The following is a 15,904-nucleotide window of genomic DNA, read 5'->3' on the forward strand; positions in this document are numbered from 1 at the left end:
TCCATCATATCAGAGCGTCATTACTGCGCTGTGATTGGAGAATCACAACCTGAGCCTGAAACATGACAGGAATGAACATCTGTGATCCAATCACAGATCAAATCAGAGGAACAGATAAAACCACGATGGCGCCATCTTTGTCTCACACCAATGACAGACTGAAGATAAGAGCGTCACAGATGAAGATGGTCTGCTGCAGAGTGAAGCGCCCTCATGTAATCATCAGCTGTGTGAACCAGGAAGCAACAGATGAGGGGCGTAATCAGAGGGGCAGAGTCAGTCTGTGTTTATATTTTGAAATGTTGGAGCATAAATATATCTGATAAGGAATAAAGATAAAGGTCTGACATTTTCTCTGCTCTCAGCATCAAAGTGAATGCAGAGCTGTAACGTGAGAGACATTAAAACATATCAGAGGCATATTCATAAAAAGTCCACATTAATGATAATTCAATGAGCTACATTTCATTTCATTAGACCGTCATATTTGCTCCATCCAGCAAAGTAACAAACAAAGTATGCGAGTAAACAAACTATTCTTTATTTTTGCACCACTGAGAAATATAAATATCTCGAAATGATTTCACGAGGTATCTTTTACAGTATGAAGTTTTTTTCATTAGTGTGTGCGCTCAAACCTGGGACTTTGCAGGAGTGCTGGACATTGTCCCAAATGATACATTTAATAATTTAAAATTTCAGGCTTTCTTGGTTAATGTTTCTGTCCTGGTTCACAGTCTGATGCTAACGGACCGATACTTTGAGAGAATCATCAGAGACTTACCGCAGTGACACCGAGACCTGGTTTCCTGAAGACTGCTGAGGGCGACCGCAGTCCTCCGAGTCCTCCGAGTCCTCTGATCCACAGCTGCTTGTAATGTTGTTGTCTTACACGGGGGCAGGGTGTGTGTGTGGGTGGTGGTGTGTGTGTGTGTGTTGGGGGGGGGGGTTAACCGTGTGCTGTCAGGCCTGAACATGAGCTCATAGCTGTGTGCTTCACGGAGCTGCTGTGACATGAACTATGACTGTGATGTCTGATGTCTGAGATAAACTCACGTGAGTCACAGTCTGGTGGAGAAAAATCAGCAGAGTGAAGAAAACAAAGTGTCCAACAGACCAAGACAACAGGACAGCATGAGAGGAGGGAGTCAGCTGCATCACTGAAACACGTATAAGAAAATGAAACAGTCCTTCTACCACACAGAGGTCCCCACAGGACAGAGTCAAAAATCAACATCAACTAGAGTTCGTTGATGTTGACTTGGAGTTTGTGGAAGCTGTTTACTGGAGCAGGGCTCTGTCTCCTCTGATCTCCTTCTCTGATCTCCTCCTCTGACTCTCTGATTAAATCAAACTCCTTCAGGATGTGTCTGGGCCTGAAAAACAACTGTTCTCCATCCCACAGATCCTGAGCTGACACAATGAGGAGCCCTGAGAGGATGAATGTATCCCACTTGGGTGGCATCCACACCACCCACCCAGCTCCGTGAGTCCGATCCACTGAGACTCCTCTCTGACATAGTAACGGCACTCTGCCTCTCTCACCTGTGACAGCAAGGAGCCAGTCACTTTTTACAGCATACAGTCAGGGATGCTCTGTGACTGATGAGTTTTAACTGTAGTTCCTCGCAATAAAATGGTAAATGGACTGATTCTTATATAGAGCTTTTCTACTGTCACAGAGCACTCAAAGAGCTCTATACAACATGCCACATTCATCCAATCACTTACTTCTAAGCTTTTAGTGCTTCCTAGCTAACATTCATACACATTCATACGCCGATGGATACATCTGGGATACTGGAGGAGCCAGGGATTGAACCACCAACCTTCAGATGACCTGCTCATTTATGATTTATGGAGGAAGTCACAGTGAGAGTTGTATTTGAACATGTGTACTGTAACTATAGCTATAAACAAATAAATGAGTACTGGTAGTGGTATAATAAGTATTTGTCAGCATCCGGGTGGGTCAGAGGCAAACAGGTGAGGTCAGGTGAGTCTGTGGCAGCTCAGCATGGACACACTGACTTCCTGTTCCACTTCCTGTCTCACACACACACTCAGAGGACCAGGACATGTCAGGTGTGTGTGTGTGTGTGAAGCTTCATTTTCTCAGGACGAGGCAGGAAGTGCTCCAGGTGCAGCTGAATGAGCACTTCCTGTTGGTAAACGTCGACTTCCTGCAAAGGATGGCGAGCAGCTGAACAATAAAATAGCAACAATAAACAAAAAACATCTGAGACGGCCTGAGGCAACCTTGCACAGCATCATCATCATCATCATCATCATCACTACAATTATTATTGTTATTCTTATTAATCATAGTAGTATAGTATTTTTATTATCATCTTATTTTAATAGTAATTTTATTTATTCTGTTTTCTGTTTTTTGTTTTATTTCCTTTTAAACTTCCTGAAAATTTATATTTATTTTGTGCTTTTCTCGTGATTTTATCGACTTTTTGTCAGTTATTTTTTATTTATTTATTTCACTTTAGGTTATTTGATTTGTTATACATTTATAAATATTTATTTTTCTATTATTTCTTTATTTTTGTTTGTTATATATGTTTTAAATGTTTTAATTAATCTTCTTCTTTTGTTTATATTTTTCTTTCTGTAAATATTTGTATTTATTTTCATGATGATTGATAATTATTGATCATTGATTATTGGGGGCATGACCTTCCTGCTGCCGTCTGCAGCTGCAGTTAATTGGCTGTGTTTGAAGCTCGGTGGTCAAAGGTCAAACTGCTGCCGCTGACATGAGCTGTGTGCTGCAGGTCAAATGTCAGACAGGGCTCGCTGAGCTCCTGTGGTCAAACTGAGCCCTGGAATCTGGATAGCTGAAGACCTCGGCCTGTTGCCACGGTGACCAGCAGGCCCGGGAGCCCTCCCCCTTCCTCCTCCTTGTCTGTGGGAATCCTCGATGTTTGTTCCCCTGAGGGAGCGGAGGAAGACGAGGAGGAGGAAGCTCATTATTTTTATGAATAAAGCTTGTGGATTCAAATACTCAGCTGTGTTCATTGTTCAGCTTCCTGTTTGAGTTTACACTCAAACATGCCTCGGACACCTTTAACACCACAGAACACCCGGGCCTGCTGTTTTATTTTGAAATCCTTCACTTTTAAACTTGCAACACTGTTAGCTCCTTCATAATAAGAGCCTAAATGTCTGAAGCTCAGTTTTGGTGAAGTTCTTAGATTTTATTTGAATGTTTCTGAGTACAGCTCAGAGTCTATGAGTGATGGCCATCTTTAAAATACAGTCTGGACTTTATTTTGAAATTCTGACCCAAATCACTCCATTCACTGGCTCCACACAGAACGTGTTTTAATTTGATGTTTTTACAACTCAGTTCTGAAAAAGTTGTGAAACGTTTCAAACATGAATAACAGAGAACATTTTATTCACATTAGAACAAAGAACACTGAGCTTATTTTAAACTTGGTGGCAGAAAAATGTCTCAGAACAATCCCCCAACCCGAGGATCACCACAACATAACCTAATAGACCTACACCTTAGTTCACAGATTCACTTTATCTAGGGTTTATTTCTGGGATGTCGCACAACCCAGGATTCAAATCATGAATACATAACGGGCTTGGATTTACAACATTATGAATGAAATCTGCTCTATTTGGAAGCACCCTTTCCTTTTGACGATTTGTGTGTGAGACAATTTTAAATTGTTATTGATCCCTTTACCCCTGGTCCTAAAGTGTATATTTATTTTCTTACTCTTCTTATATATATTGTTTGTTTACTTGCACTGCTGTAACTGGAGCCTCGCCGTCTCGTCTCTCTCTATACTGTCTGGTGTTTTCGTGTTTGCTGGTTTGTTTTTATTTTGTTTTATTTTGCGAGTTGGTTAGTAAATGCTGCTTCAGCCAGCCAGTGAATCTCCCCCCCCCTTTCTGTGCCGCAAGCAGCAGGCGCACCTCGCAAACGGAGGGCGCCCTTACTCCCAGCAAATAGGCGATAGAAAACCTTTCGGTGCCTATGACATTCCCAATATTCGCGGGCATTTTTTTTTTTTTTTGATGATGCCCGTGATGCCGCCCCCACCACGATGCCGCCCCGGGCAACCGCCCGTGTCGCCCGTATCAAAAACCGCTACTGCTTCCTCTCATAGTTCCTTCTTCCATTCCTCCTTTCCTCCCTGTTCTCTTTCTCTAACGCCTCCGCAGTTTCATTGTTCCGCAGCTGAAGCCGTAATAAATCATGCATAGTGGGGCTGCCTCTGTGGGCGTTTCTTCTTCTTCTCTCATTTAAACCGCAGAGTGAGGGGGGACCCGGGGAGACCGCCTGCGACCCTCTGCCGGACTCTGTGCCCTCTGACCCGCCGTGGATCCGGACTGATCCGGACCGAGCCGAGCCGTCCTTGTGCTGTAAGTTGTGCAGCGTTCAGGCTGATATCCGCTCCAGGGTCCGCTGGGAAAAGAGCCGTTTTTACAGGTTAGGGATGCAGGTAAAGGCTGTTTATAGCATCAGGTGTGACTCAGAGATGAACGGGCAATGAAGCAGAGCGGACTCTGCGCCTGTCATCAGTTTTCTTAAATATCTTCATCCGTCTGCTGTAAACTGCTTACTTTTCACCATCGAGCAAACAATTCTTAAATGAGGCGTTTTTTTAAATGGAGTTCGTTGTTGTTCCAGTTTGTGCTCCACTAAAGCTGATCGGAAAAGTTTATTTCTTAATCGGCTGTCACGTTTAGCCAGAATCGGTTTAAAAAAATGTCCTATTTAAGTTTAGTGGTGCGGGCACGTGCACGGTCTCATGCATGCGGAGGGCTAAACGTTCCCACCAGCCGCTGAAGTCGCCCCATGCCTTCGGCATGCAGCTTGTCCGTCTGCGCAGACTCAGTGTTTGTTTTAGGCAGTTTGTGTTTACCAGCAAACTTTACTTAGCGGGTGTTTTAACGCATTTTTTAGCCCGCAGTCCTCAGTCAGCTCAGCGCGCGTGCACACAGGCAGATAACGTGTGGACGCGCCAACATGAGCTGTTTTTGCAGCGTGCACGTGCCTTTAGGTGAGATGATATCAGCGTGCAGGCACGTGAATTTACGTGGATCTTAATGAGGCCTTCGCCTGCAGCGGGAAGATCCGGGGATTAAAGGGTCAAAGAGTGGGTCCGTACAGGCTTGAGCTGTGCCGGTCCACGGCGCGTGAGCTGGGTTACAAAAGACGGTGCGTGCGCTCACGCCTCACACTTCATGCTGAAATGCCTCAAACTCCAAACAAACCTTAGGGGATTTTTGAACGGACTTTGGCTCTGAGGGACGCTGAGGCTGATTTGTGGCCCTCTGATTGGTGGTTCACGGTGTGTTCAGGGACCTGGATTCCCATTGAATGGAGCTCCGTGCTGACTGTATGTATGAGGACTCATTAGCATGAGCCCCGGGCAGGTAAACACAGGTGTGAACCCAAGCTGCTTTATTACACAAACACGCCGTCACTTATTACAGATGTAACAGTGTGTCTGTGGCCGGAGGTTCATCCAGATGTTTAAAACAGCTGCGCTGACCTTTGTTGGCTTCCACTCTTTTAAAGCATCAAAGCTGGTGCCTGCTGTATGCACACCTGTGTGTAAGTCACATGATAAAGAGCTCATATTTACCGCCATCTGTAATGCATTAAAGCCTGCCGAGGCCCGCTGACTTCATTATATTTAGCAGCTGTGTGTGTGTGTGTGTCTTTGTATTTGAGTGTCAGTGTGTGTGTGTGTATGTGGACTGGAGCTGAGCTCAGTGACGTTCTTAGATACCTTTATTTTGTTAAAACCTTTCTTCAATGCTTTTATTTTGGTAAAATCTGAAACTTTCAGTCTAAAAGACACCGGTTGGAGTTTTATTGGAGAGCTAATTGACTCTTTGCCACAACGCTGCAGTAAAATTTTTATTTTGAAGGTCATGACCTTTCAGTCTAAAGTGCCCTGCAGAGTTTTTATGTGCAGCAGCAGTAAAACACTCCTCCTCCTTTTCATCCTCCTGCTGCTGTCTGAGTGCTCAGTTTTCTTCTTCTTCTCTGGTTTTAATGCTCTCAGAACACACGTGGACTCATAAAGATCAGTTTTAATCTGAAAATACGCTCTGAGTCCAGAAACAGGAAGAATTATTCATAGCCATGTTGATCTGATTAAAAAGAACTAAAATAAGAAAGTAAAGCTTTCGATGTTATGATGTAGAAGTTTTAGCGGCAGAAGAATGAAACGTTTAAGACCATTTATTCATAATGACTTTTTAAATAATAAAATATGACAGGTTTTTGATTTTTCACTAACATTTTGTCAGGAATAAGATGATATCTTATAGATTATATTCCCTCCCAAACGTCCAAAACTCAAAGAATCCTTAAATCTGAGAATTTTTAATCGAGTTTGGAGAGAGTTTAAATCGCAGCAGAAGAACAGATTATCGATGCAAACAATCAGCACGTGTCTTGTTTCCAATATTAGTCTTTTATTGTTTCCTGTGTTAAATCTGTGTTCGCTGCCAAATTCAGTTCAATTCAATTCAATTTTATTTATATAGTGCCAAATCACAACAAAAGTCGCCTCAAGGCGCTTTATATTGTACAGTAGATAGCACAATAATAAATACATAGAAAAACCCAACAATCATATGACCCCCTATGAGCAAGCACTTTGGCGACAGTGGGAAAGAAAAACTCCCTTTTAACAGGAAGAAACCTCCGGCAGAACCAGGCTCAGGGAGGGGCGGGGCCATCTGCTGCGACCGGTTGGGGTGAAAGAAGGAAAACAGGATGAAAGACATGCTGTGGAAGAGAGACAGAGATTAATAACAGATATGATTCGATGCAGAGAGGTCTATTAACACATAGTGAGTGAGAAAGGTGACTGGAAAGGAAAAACTCAATGCATCATGGGAATCCCCGGCAGCCTACGTCTATTGCAGCATAACTAAGGGAGGATTCAGGGTCACCTGGTCCAGCCCTAACTATATGCTTTAGCAAAAAGGAAAGTTTGAAGCCTAATCTTGAAAGTAGAGATAGTGTCTGTCTCCCGAATCCAAACTGGAAGCTGGTTCCACAGAAGAGGGGCCTGAAAACTGAAGGCTCTGCCTCCCATTCTACTTTTAAATACTCTAGGGACAACAAGTAAGCCTGCAGTGTGAGAGCGAAGTGCTCTAATAGGGTGATATGGTACTACAAGGTCATTAAGATAAGATGGGGCCTGATTATTTAAGACCTTGTATGTGAGGAGCAGGATTTTGAATTCAATTCTGGATTTAACAGGAAGCCAATGAAGGGAAGCCAAAACAGGAGAAATCTGCTCTCTCTTTCTAGTCCCTGTCAGGACTCTTGCTGCAGCATTTTGGATCAGCTGAAGGCTTTTCAGCGAGTTTTTAGGACATCCTGATAATAATGAATTACAGTAGTCCAGCCTGGAAGTAATGAATGCATGAACTAGTTTTTCAGCGTCACTCTGAGACAGGATATTTCTAATTTTAGAGATGTTGGGTAAATGGAAGAAAGCAGTCTTACATATTTGTTTAATATGTGCATTGAAGGACATGTCCTGGTCAAAAATGACTCCAAGGTTCCTCACAGCATTACTGGAGGCCAAGGTAATGCCATCCAGAGTAAGAATCTGGTTAGATACCATATTTCTAAGATTTTCAGGGCCGAGTACAATAACCTCAGTTTGATCTGAATTAAGAAGCAGAAAGTTAGCGGCCATCCAGGTCTTTATGTCTTTAAGACATTCCTGCAGTTTAACTAATTGGTGTGTGTTACCTGGCTTCATGGACAGATAGAGCTGCGTGTCATCTGCATAGCAGTGAAAATTTATGCTATGTCTTCTAATGATGCTGCCTAAGGGAAGCATGTATAATGTAAACAGAATTGGTCCTAGCACTGAACCCTGTGGAACACCATAATTGACCTTAGTGTGTGAAGAGGACTCTCCATTTACATGAACAAATTGGAGTCTATTAGATAGATATGATACAAACCACTGCAGTGCAGTACCTGTAATACCTACAGCATGTTCTAATCGCTCTAATAGGATATTATGGTCAACAGTATCGAACGCAGCACTGAGGTCTAGCAGGACAAGCACAGAGATGAGTTCACTGTCAGAGGCCATAAGAAGATCATTTGTAACCTTCACTAAAGCTGTTTCTGTGCTGTGATGAGCTCTGAAACCTGACTGAAACTCTTCAAATAAGCCATTCCTCTGCAGATGATCTGTTGGCTGTTTGACAACTACTCTTTCAAGGATGTTTGATATGAAAGGAAGGTTGGAGATTGGCCTATAATTAGCTAAGACAGCTGGGTCTAGCGATGCTTTTTAAGTAAAGGTTTAACTACAGCCAGCTTGAAGGCCTGTGGTACATAGCTGATTATTAGAGATAGGTTGATCATATTTAAGATCGAAGAATTAGTTAATGGCAGGACTTCTTTGAGCAGTTTTGTAGGAATGGGGTCTAAAAGACACGTTGATGGTTTGGAGGAATTAATTATTGAAGTTAACTCATAAAGATCAATTGGAGAAAAAGAGTCTAACTTAACATCGATGGTACTAAAAGTAGCTGTAGATAATATTACATCTGTGGGATGATTATTGGTAATTTTTTCTCTAATGATAAAAATTTTATTTGTGAAGAAGTTCATGAAGTCATTACTAGTTAACGTTAAAGGGATGGTTGGCTCAGTAGAGCTCTGACTGTTTGTCAGCCTGGCTACAGTGCTGAAGAGAAACCTGGGGTTGTTCTCATTTTCTTCAATCAGTGACGAATAGTAAGATGTTCTGGCTTTGCGGAGGGCTTTCTTATAAAGCAGCAAACCATTTCTCCACGCTAAATGATGATCCTCTAAATTTGTGACACACCATTTCCTCTCCAGTTTACGAGTTATCTGCTTTAGGCTACGTGTTTGAGAATTATACCACGGAGTCAGGTACTTCTGATTTGAGGCCTTAGTTTTCACAGGAGCTACAGTATCCAGAGTCGTACGTAGTGAGGAGGTAAAATTATTAACAAGATAATCGACCTCTGTTGGAGTAGCGTTCAGATAGCTGCTCTGCTCTATGTTGGTACAGGGCATTGAAGATGATAACAGTGGGTGGATTATATTCTTAAACTTAGTTACAGCACTTTCAGAAAGACATCTACTGTGATAAAGTCTACTCTCCACTGTTGTGTAATCAATTATTGTAAATGTAAATGTTATCAGGAAATGATCAGACAGCAGAGGGTTTTCAGGAAACACTGTTAAATGTTCAGTTTCTATGCCATATGTTAAAACAAGATCTAGAGTGTGATTAAAGTGGTGGGTGGGTTCTTTTACATTTTGAGAGAAGCCAATTGAGTCTAATAACAGATTAAATGCGATGTTGAGGCTGTCATTTTTAGCATCTACATGGATGTTAAAATCACCCACAATAATTATTTTATCTGAGCTGAGCACTAAATCAGATAAAAAGTCTGAGAAATCAGAGAGAAACTCTGTGTAAGGCCCAGGTGGACGATAGATGATAACAAGTAAGACTGGTTTCTGAGTTTTACAGCTGGGGTGGACGAGGCTAAGCATCAGGCTTTCAAATGAATTAAAAGTCTGTCTTGGTCTTTCGTTAATTAATGGACTGGTGTGAAAAATTGCTGCCACACCGCCCCCTCGGCCTGTGCTTCGAGGTTTCTGGTAGTTAGAATGACTCGGGGGTGTTGATTCATTTAAACTAACATAATCATCCTGCTGCAACCAGGTTTCTGTGAGGCAGAGTAAATCGATTTGTTGATCAATTATTAAGTCATGTACTAACAGAGACTTGGAGGAGAGAGACCTAATATTTAATAATCCACATTTCGCTGTTTTACTCTTTGGTTCAGATGTGGATACTGTATTGTTCTTTCTTTGTGATTTTTTATGTTTAAGTTGTTTATTGCTGGTTTTTAGTTTGTTTTTTGTCTGTTTGGGAGCTGACACAGTCTCAATGGAGATGGGTTTTTGGGGGGGTAGCAGGAGGAGAGAAGCTGCAGAGAGGCGTGTAAGACTGCAACTCTGCTTCCTGGTCCCAACTCTGGATAGTCATATTTTGGGGGGTTTAATAAATTGGTCCATATTTCTAGAAATGAGAGCTGCTCCATCCAAAGTGGGATGGATGCCGTCTCTCCTAACAAGACCAGGTTTCCTCCAGAAGGTTTGCCAATTATCTATGAAGCCCACATCGTTTCTGGGACACCACTCAGACAGCCAGCAATTTAAGGAGAACATGCGGCTAAACATGTCACTCCTGGTCTGATTGGGGAGGGGACCAGAGAAAACTACAGAGTCCCACATTGTTTTGGCAAAGTTACACACCGATTCAATATTGATTTTAGTGACCTCCGATTGGCGTAACCGGGTGTCATTACTGCCGACGTGAATTATGATCTTACTGTATTTACGTTTACCCTTAGCCAGCAGTTTTAAATTTCCTTCAATGTCGCCTGCTCTGGCCCCTGGAAGACAATTGACTATGGTTGCCGGTGTCTCTAGCTTCACATGTCTGAGAACAGAATCACCAATTACCAGAGTTTGACCCCCGGCGGGTGTGTCGCCGAGTGGGGAAAAACGGTTAGACACATGAACAGGTTGGTGGTGTACCTGGGGCTTCAGTTTAAGACTATGCTTCCTCCTCACCGTCACCCAGCCGCCCTCTTTCCCCAGCTGCTTGGGGTCTGCCGGGGAACAGCTAGCGGGGCCTACGCTATCTTCGGCTGCACCAGCTACAGGGGCCTAGCTAGCTACGGGTGAATGAAGGGTGCGAAGTCGAGTCTCCAATTCAGTAATCCTGGCCTCCAGAGCTGCAAATATGCTACATTTGTTACAGGTATCATTACTGCTAAAGGAGGCCGAGGAGTAACTAAACATCTGACACAATGAGCAGGAAAGTGCAGGAGGGACAGGTGAAGTAGCCATGGTGCTAACGAGTCGGCTACGAGCTAAGCTAAGCTAGCGAAACAGTACAGACACAGTGAGTGAATACTTTGGCTATAAATTAGGTAGTGAGTACACAGAAAGGGTGATTCAGATGAAGCACGTTAAGATTATACTATGAAAAAGGAATGTATCAAAAGATTTAAATTAAATTGCTAAGCAGAAAAGCTACTCAGAAACACCACTGTGTTTGAGCAGGAACAGGAAGTGATACTCTACCACAAATCAAACTTATCGATCTTCAGTTCGTGATTTTGCAGCTGATGAATTTCCTGAGGGTCAAAACAGGAAGACGTGGTCATCTTTTTCCTGCTCAGGTGGGAGCGTCTGCAGCAGTAAAACCTTAAGATTTTACTGCACATTAAGCCATGCTGAAGCAGCCTCTCAGCACTGATCACACACGTTATTGATCTCTGGTGATCACACACTGATGTTATTGTTGGTTTAGTCACTTCAAAGTGTTTCCATTTGTTAATGAAGTCTGGATGTTTGACCTGCTCTGACTTCCGTCCGTCCATCCAGCTGCTGGTGTTCTCAGTGTGTGTGGTCGGGTCGATGGAGGGTCGCAGTTTGTCAGCAGGAGTCCTGAACCTGCTAGTAATCAATAATCAATACACCTGATACGACCTCCCATTCATCTTTGTCCCCTTTAATCTTTATTTGAGAGCACAAAGAAAATCCTTAAATTAAAGAATCTTTGAATGGAGTTAGGTGGGAAAGACTGTCCTTAAAAACAAGCCTGAGGTCTGTGGGCCGAATGTACATCAAGATTTTAATTTGAAATTTGAATACTTTCAGAAAACTTAACTTTCACATAGTCATATACACAGTTTGTACATTTTTATGAATTATTTTGTTTTGGGGTTTATTTATTCATTATGACATTTTCATATTATTTATTATTATTTTTATTATGTGAAATTTATTCAGTGCATTAATTTAAATGTATTTTTATCAAAAAACCATCTTTATTTTTATTTATTTAATTTTTCTGACTTTCCCTGTTTTCCAGGTGTAACCTCATCGCCATGAGTCTGAGCGCTAACGAACTCTCTGAGCTCATTGAGCTGTTGGAGGAGCTGAACCTGACTGCTGCTGACCATAACATGTCCCATGTGGAGGCGCTGAGGTGTTCGGGCACCATCAGCCACACAGCCTTCCTTCACACCCTCTCTGTCCTCTACATCTTCATCTTCCTGGTGGGCCTCGCCGCCAATGCCCTGGTGGTCTGGGTCAACCTGCGATCCGACAGGAACCGCTACGAGACACACCTGTACATCCTGAACCTGGCCATAGCCGACCTGTGCGTCGTGGCCACGCTGCCGATCTGGGTGACCTCTCTGCTGAAGGGCGGTCGGTGGCCATTTGGAGAATCCGTCTGTAAACTTACTCACCTGGTCTTCAGCGTTAACCTCTTCAGCAGCATCTTCTTCCTCGCCTGCATGAGTGTCGACCGTTACCTGTCCGTCACGCTGTTTGCCGACACCCCCGATAGCCGCAGGAAGAAGGTGGTGCGCCGGCTAATCTGTGTTCTGGTTTGGATGATGGCGCTGGTGGCCTCCATCCCAGACACCTACTTCCTGCAGGCGGTGAAGTCAACGCACAATGATGGTGCCGTCTGCCGGCCAGTGTACCCACCCAGCAACCTGAAGGAGTGGATGGTGGGCATCCAGCTAAGCTTCTTTGCGCTCGGCTTCGCCATCCCCTTCCCCGTCATCGCCGTCTTCTACCTACTCCTGGCGACGGCCATCCCTCCCACCTCAGACCAGGAGCGGCACGTCAGCCGGCGGATCATCCTCACATACGTCGTGGTCTTCCTGGTGTGTTGGCTGCCATTCCATGCCGTCCTCCTGCTGGACACCCTGTCCCTGCTGAATCTCCTGCCCTTCAGCTGCTGGCTGGAGAACCTTCTAGACGTGTCGCTGCACCTAACGCAGTGTTTCTCGCTGGTCCACTGCTGCGTCAACCCCATCCTGTACAACTTCCTGAACAGGAACTACCGCTATGACCTCATGAAGGCCTTCATCTTCAAGTACTCCACCAAGACCGGGCTCACCAGGCTCATCGATTCCTCACATGCTTCAGAGACTGAGTATTCTCCAATGACCATGGACAGCCCGATGTGAACTTCAGAGCCTTCCAGGACTCTTTCAAAGACTTGTAAATAACTTCCACCTGCTCCTGTTGGTGGCAGACCTAACTTCATCCAGAGGACCTACCACAGCAACGACGAGTAGGCCTTCAGACCTGCACCAGGTCAGGGTGTGCGTGCTGTAGCAGTTCTAACGGACCGGGTTGGCTCGACTCGTTCAGGACCTGCAGTCGATTCTATCTGCTGGTGGTAACTGCAGTCTTTTCCAGCTTGAGCCAGGTGAACCACACCAGCTGTGGTTCCTGGATGGTTTATTGACCTGATGGCCAATGAAGCTTTTTAGGACTCGGGAATGCATCCTAACACCTATCTGACACGTTGGGATTACCTTTGGTAACGTGTAAACCACTGTATTTACCTAGAACTCATAAGACCTGAGAACATCCTTTTGAGGAATTCTCTGATGAATTCGTCTTACCGATGGTGATGGACCCAGCCAGTTTGGACGATTGGGACATTAGCCCCAAGATTATCCTCAGCTGTGTCCTGCTCTTTCAGGTGTGCTGGTCTTTGAGGAGGTAGAGCTTCTACATACTCAGAGTTCTCCATATTGCAGCACGTCTGAACGACCACCTAAAGCAGGGCTGAAACGAGTCATATGTTAATGAATCGACTGGTGACATATAGACGTTCTGGGCATCAGATAATCATTTGTATCTATAAAAAAAGACTATTCTTCATGCTCTGCTGTTTGTATCTGAGTAATCAAAACAAAGACAACACAAACGTTTGTGGACAGCACGACTAAACGTGTCAGGGGTGCTCTGATCAGCTGCTTTAACTCACTGAGGTTTTACCTGTTTCTGACACACATGGCTTTCACATTCAGTACATTATGTTGGAGTATTTAATACACAGTATCTTCCTAGATGTATTATAACTCTCTTACGTAGAAAATGAATGAAGGCTCAAACATCAGCAGGTCAGTGTTCAGTGTTAGGAACAGCTACTCGCTGAGCCTGGCTCAGATCCTTCACCACCTAACCGAAGCTCACAGGTCAGAGGAACACTGGAATATGTAGAGTGAGCATCCACAAACCTTCGTTCATGTCGTTGTTTGTCCCGACAGTCAGAGCTGAGGGCTGAAACTCGCCTGAGAGACGACCCGAGGAACCTGAAACTCATAGCATCACCTAAAGAAACCTAAAAAAAGTTGTTTTTTTCCACTTTAGTTAAATCAGAGGTGGAAACATGATGGAGGAAAACATTTTTCACCTACAGTGATGACTCTGAAATCTGTGGACGTGTTTCCGTCCAACAAGCTGGAAACTATTAATGGTAAATTCTGGGATCAAACTGGCGAGTGACGCACAAACATCACATCAGCAACAAATTATTAGAGAGAACTTTCTGTCTTTGGCAGAAATTCTTGTTTTCTGTAATGTTTTTGCCAAATATCCACATGCTCTTTCCAGGAAACTTTATTTTGAAACTCAGAAAGAAACAGAAAGTTGTTGTTTTTTTTAATTATCAGCATATTTAATCTGTCTGCTGTGAGAGTATCAGACTGTGATGATGTGGTTCATTTCTGTATTACAGCTCCTGCACAAGAATCAATGATTCTGACCAAACTCTGTAAAAAAACAGGGATTTTTAGCTCCTTTTTCCTGTATGATCTCCTGCTTGTTTCTGCTTCAGTTTCACTATGTAATAAAAATGGAGACGAAGATGAGTGTGTGTGTGGTTCATGTTTGTGTGTTTGTTGTTGTGATGAAACCCGTGGTTACAGAAATAAACATCAGTCAGTCACACCAATGGAGGCGATCCTGGCGTGAACCGATTTGACAGCAGACTCAGACCTGACCCTGGCTTCCAAATTCTTTGTCTAATTCTGTATATGTGTAAGCATGCTCTTTGAAAGCCGCAAAACGCATGTGTATAACTTCAGTGCTTATGCGTGCATAAGACGAAACCAAAGGGGTGAGCCGCCTTTTCCTTTTGAACTGTTTTCTCCTGTTTCTGGGCTAGGAAGCGAGGGGTAGCTATTGTCATTTGTTTGTTTTGTTTTTTCTCAGAGTTTAGTTAGTTTTCTCTGGCGGGACTTGGAGATGGTTTTGTTTATTATTTTGGCCTGGGTTCACCCTGGAGTTGTGCTTCTTGTCACTCAATAAAATCACCTTTTTTTTTACTCATAACTAAGGATGGGTACCGGCACCGGTTCTGACATAAACGGTAGTAACCAGACCGAAAAGCAGCGCACATTTCGGTGCTTTATTTCGGTGCTTTTTTTTCCTGAGATGTCATACACTTTGGATTCTAGCCAATCATTTTACCTTTCTGAGGATAGTAGGCGGGCCCAGGTATGTGCGTTCTTTTAGAGCAGAGCTACAGATTAAAAATGTCCAAGGTGAAGCGGTCAAAGTCTGGCTGTACTTCACTACAAAAGATGCAAACTCAGCAGCCTGCAACAAGTGCTTTAAGCTGATACTGTGCAAAGGAGGTAACACCTCAAATTTGATGAAACACCTGGCGACGCATAGCGTTTTTTTTAAAAGCCGAGAAATGTGCTGTATTTGAGAGCTTGCTACGAGACCTCACACCGTACACATCTACTGCGGGTGTGGTGCCTGTTATCGGACCCGGAGTTAGCAACATCCCCCAAAAACCCGAAGAGGAGAGTCCTGGCCCCTAGCCCTGTCAGTGTAGCAGAAATGATGAGGATGATGATGGCAGCAGCAGCCGTTCTTCTCTGGGTCAGTAGCTTAATTTTGTTCGTGTGTAATTTACATTGAGTAGGCTAACCACGTTATTTCATTAATGCACGTAAGGTGAACTAGCAAACACCGTTGTAGTTAAATGCGGCTGTC

At 43.6% G+C, this 15,904-nt stretch overlaps 3 protein-coding genes across 7 annotated transcripts in view; 1 reads left to right on the forward strand and 2 right to left on the reverse strand.

Annotated features, from left to right (window-relative positions):
* Positions 1-861, reverse strand: part of LOC109199852 (NLR family CARD domain-containing protein 3-like) — a 54,802-nt gene extending 53,941 nt beyond the window's left edge. The window contains exon 1 of the mRNA XM_025898745.1: positions 785-861. The gene's annotated coding sequence lies outside the window, so the exon portion shown is untranslated. The remainder of the gene's footprint in view (positions 1-784) is intronic.
* Positions 1-15,904, reverse strand: part of LOC109199848 (uncharacterized) — an 827,125-nt gene that overhangs the window by 85,450 nt on the left and 725,771 nt on the right. The gene's annotated exons all lie outside the window — the stretch shown is intronic.
* On the forward strand, positions 4,077-14,764 carry ackr3b (atypical chemokine receptor 3b). 5 transcript variants are annotated; one of them, XM_005465054.4, is made up of 2 exons: positions 4,077-4,475; positions 11,958-14,764. In XM_005465054.4, exon 2 carries the CDS (start codon positions 11,974-11,976, stop codon positions 13,069-13,071), a length of 1,098 nt encoding a protein of 365 aa, XP_005465111.1. In that variant the 5' UTR covers positions 4,077-4,475; positions 11,958-11,973; the 3' UTR covers positions 13,072-14,764. The 5 variants fall into 5 exon arrangements, with proteins under 5 accessions (XP_005465111.1, XP_019210732.1, XP_005465110.1 ...); XM_019355187.2 differs by having other exon boundaries at positions 4,077-4,462; XM_005465053.3 differs by having other exon boundaries at positions 4,079-4,395.

Source organism: Oreochromis niloticus, linkage group LG15 (genome assembly GCF_001858045.2).
Source record: "Oreochromis niloticus isolate F11D_XX linkage group LG15, O_niloticus_UMD_NMBU, whole genome shotgun sequence".
Lineage (NCBI taxonomy): Eukaryota > Metazoa > Chordata > Actinopteri > Cichliformes > Cichlidae > Oreochromis > Oreochromis niloticus.

Coding starts and splice junctions, on each gene's coding strand:
- ackr3b (XM_005465054.4), top strand. CDS start 11,974: ATGAGTCTGAGCGCTAACGAACTCTCTGAGCTCATTGAGCTGTTGGAG.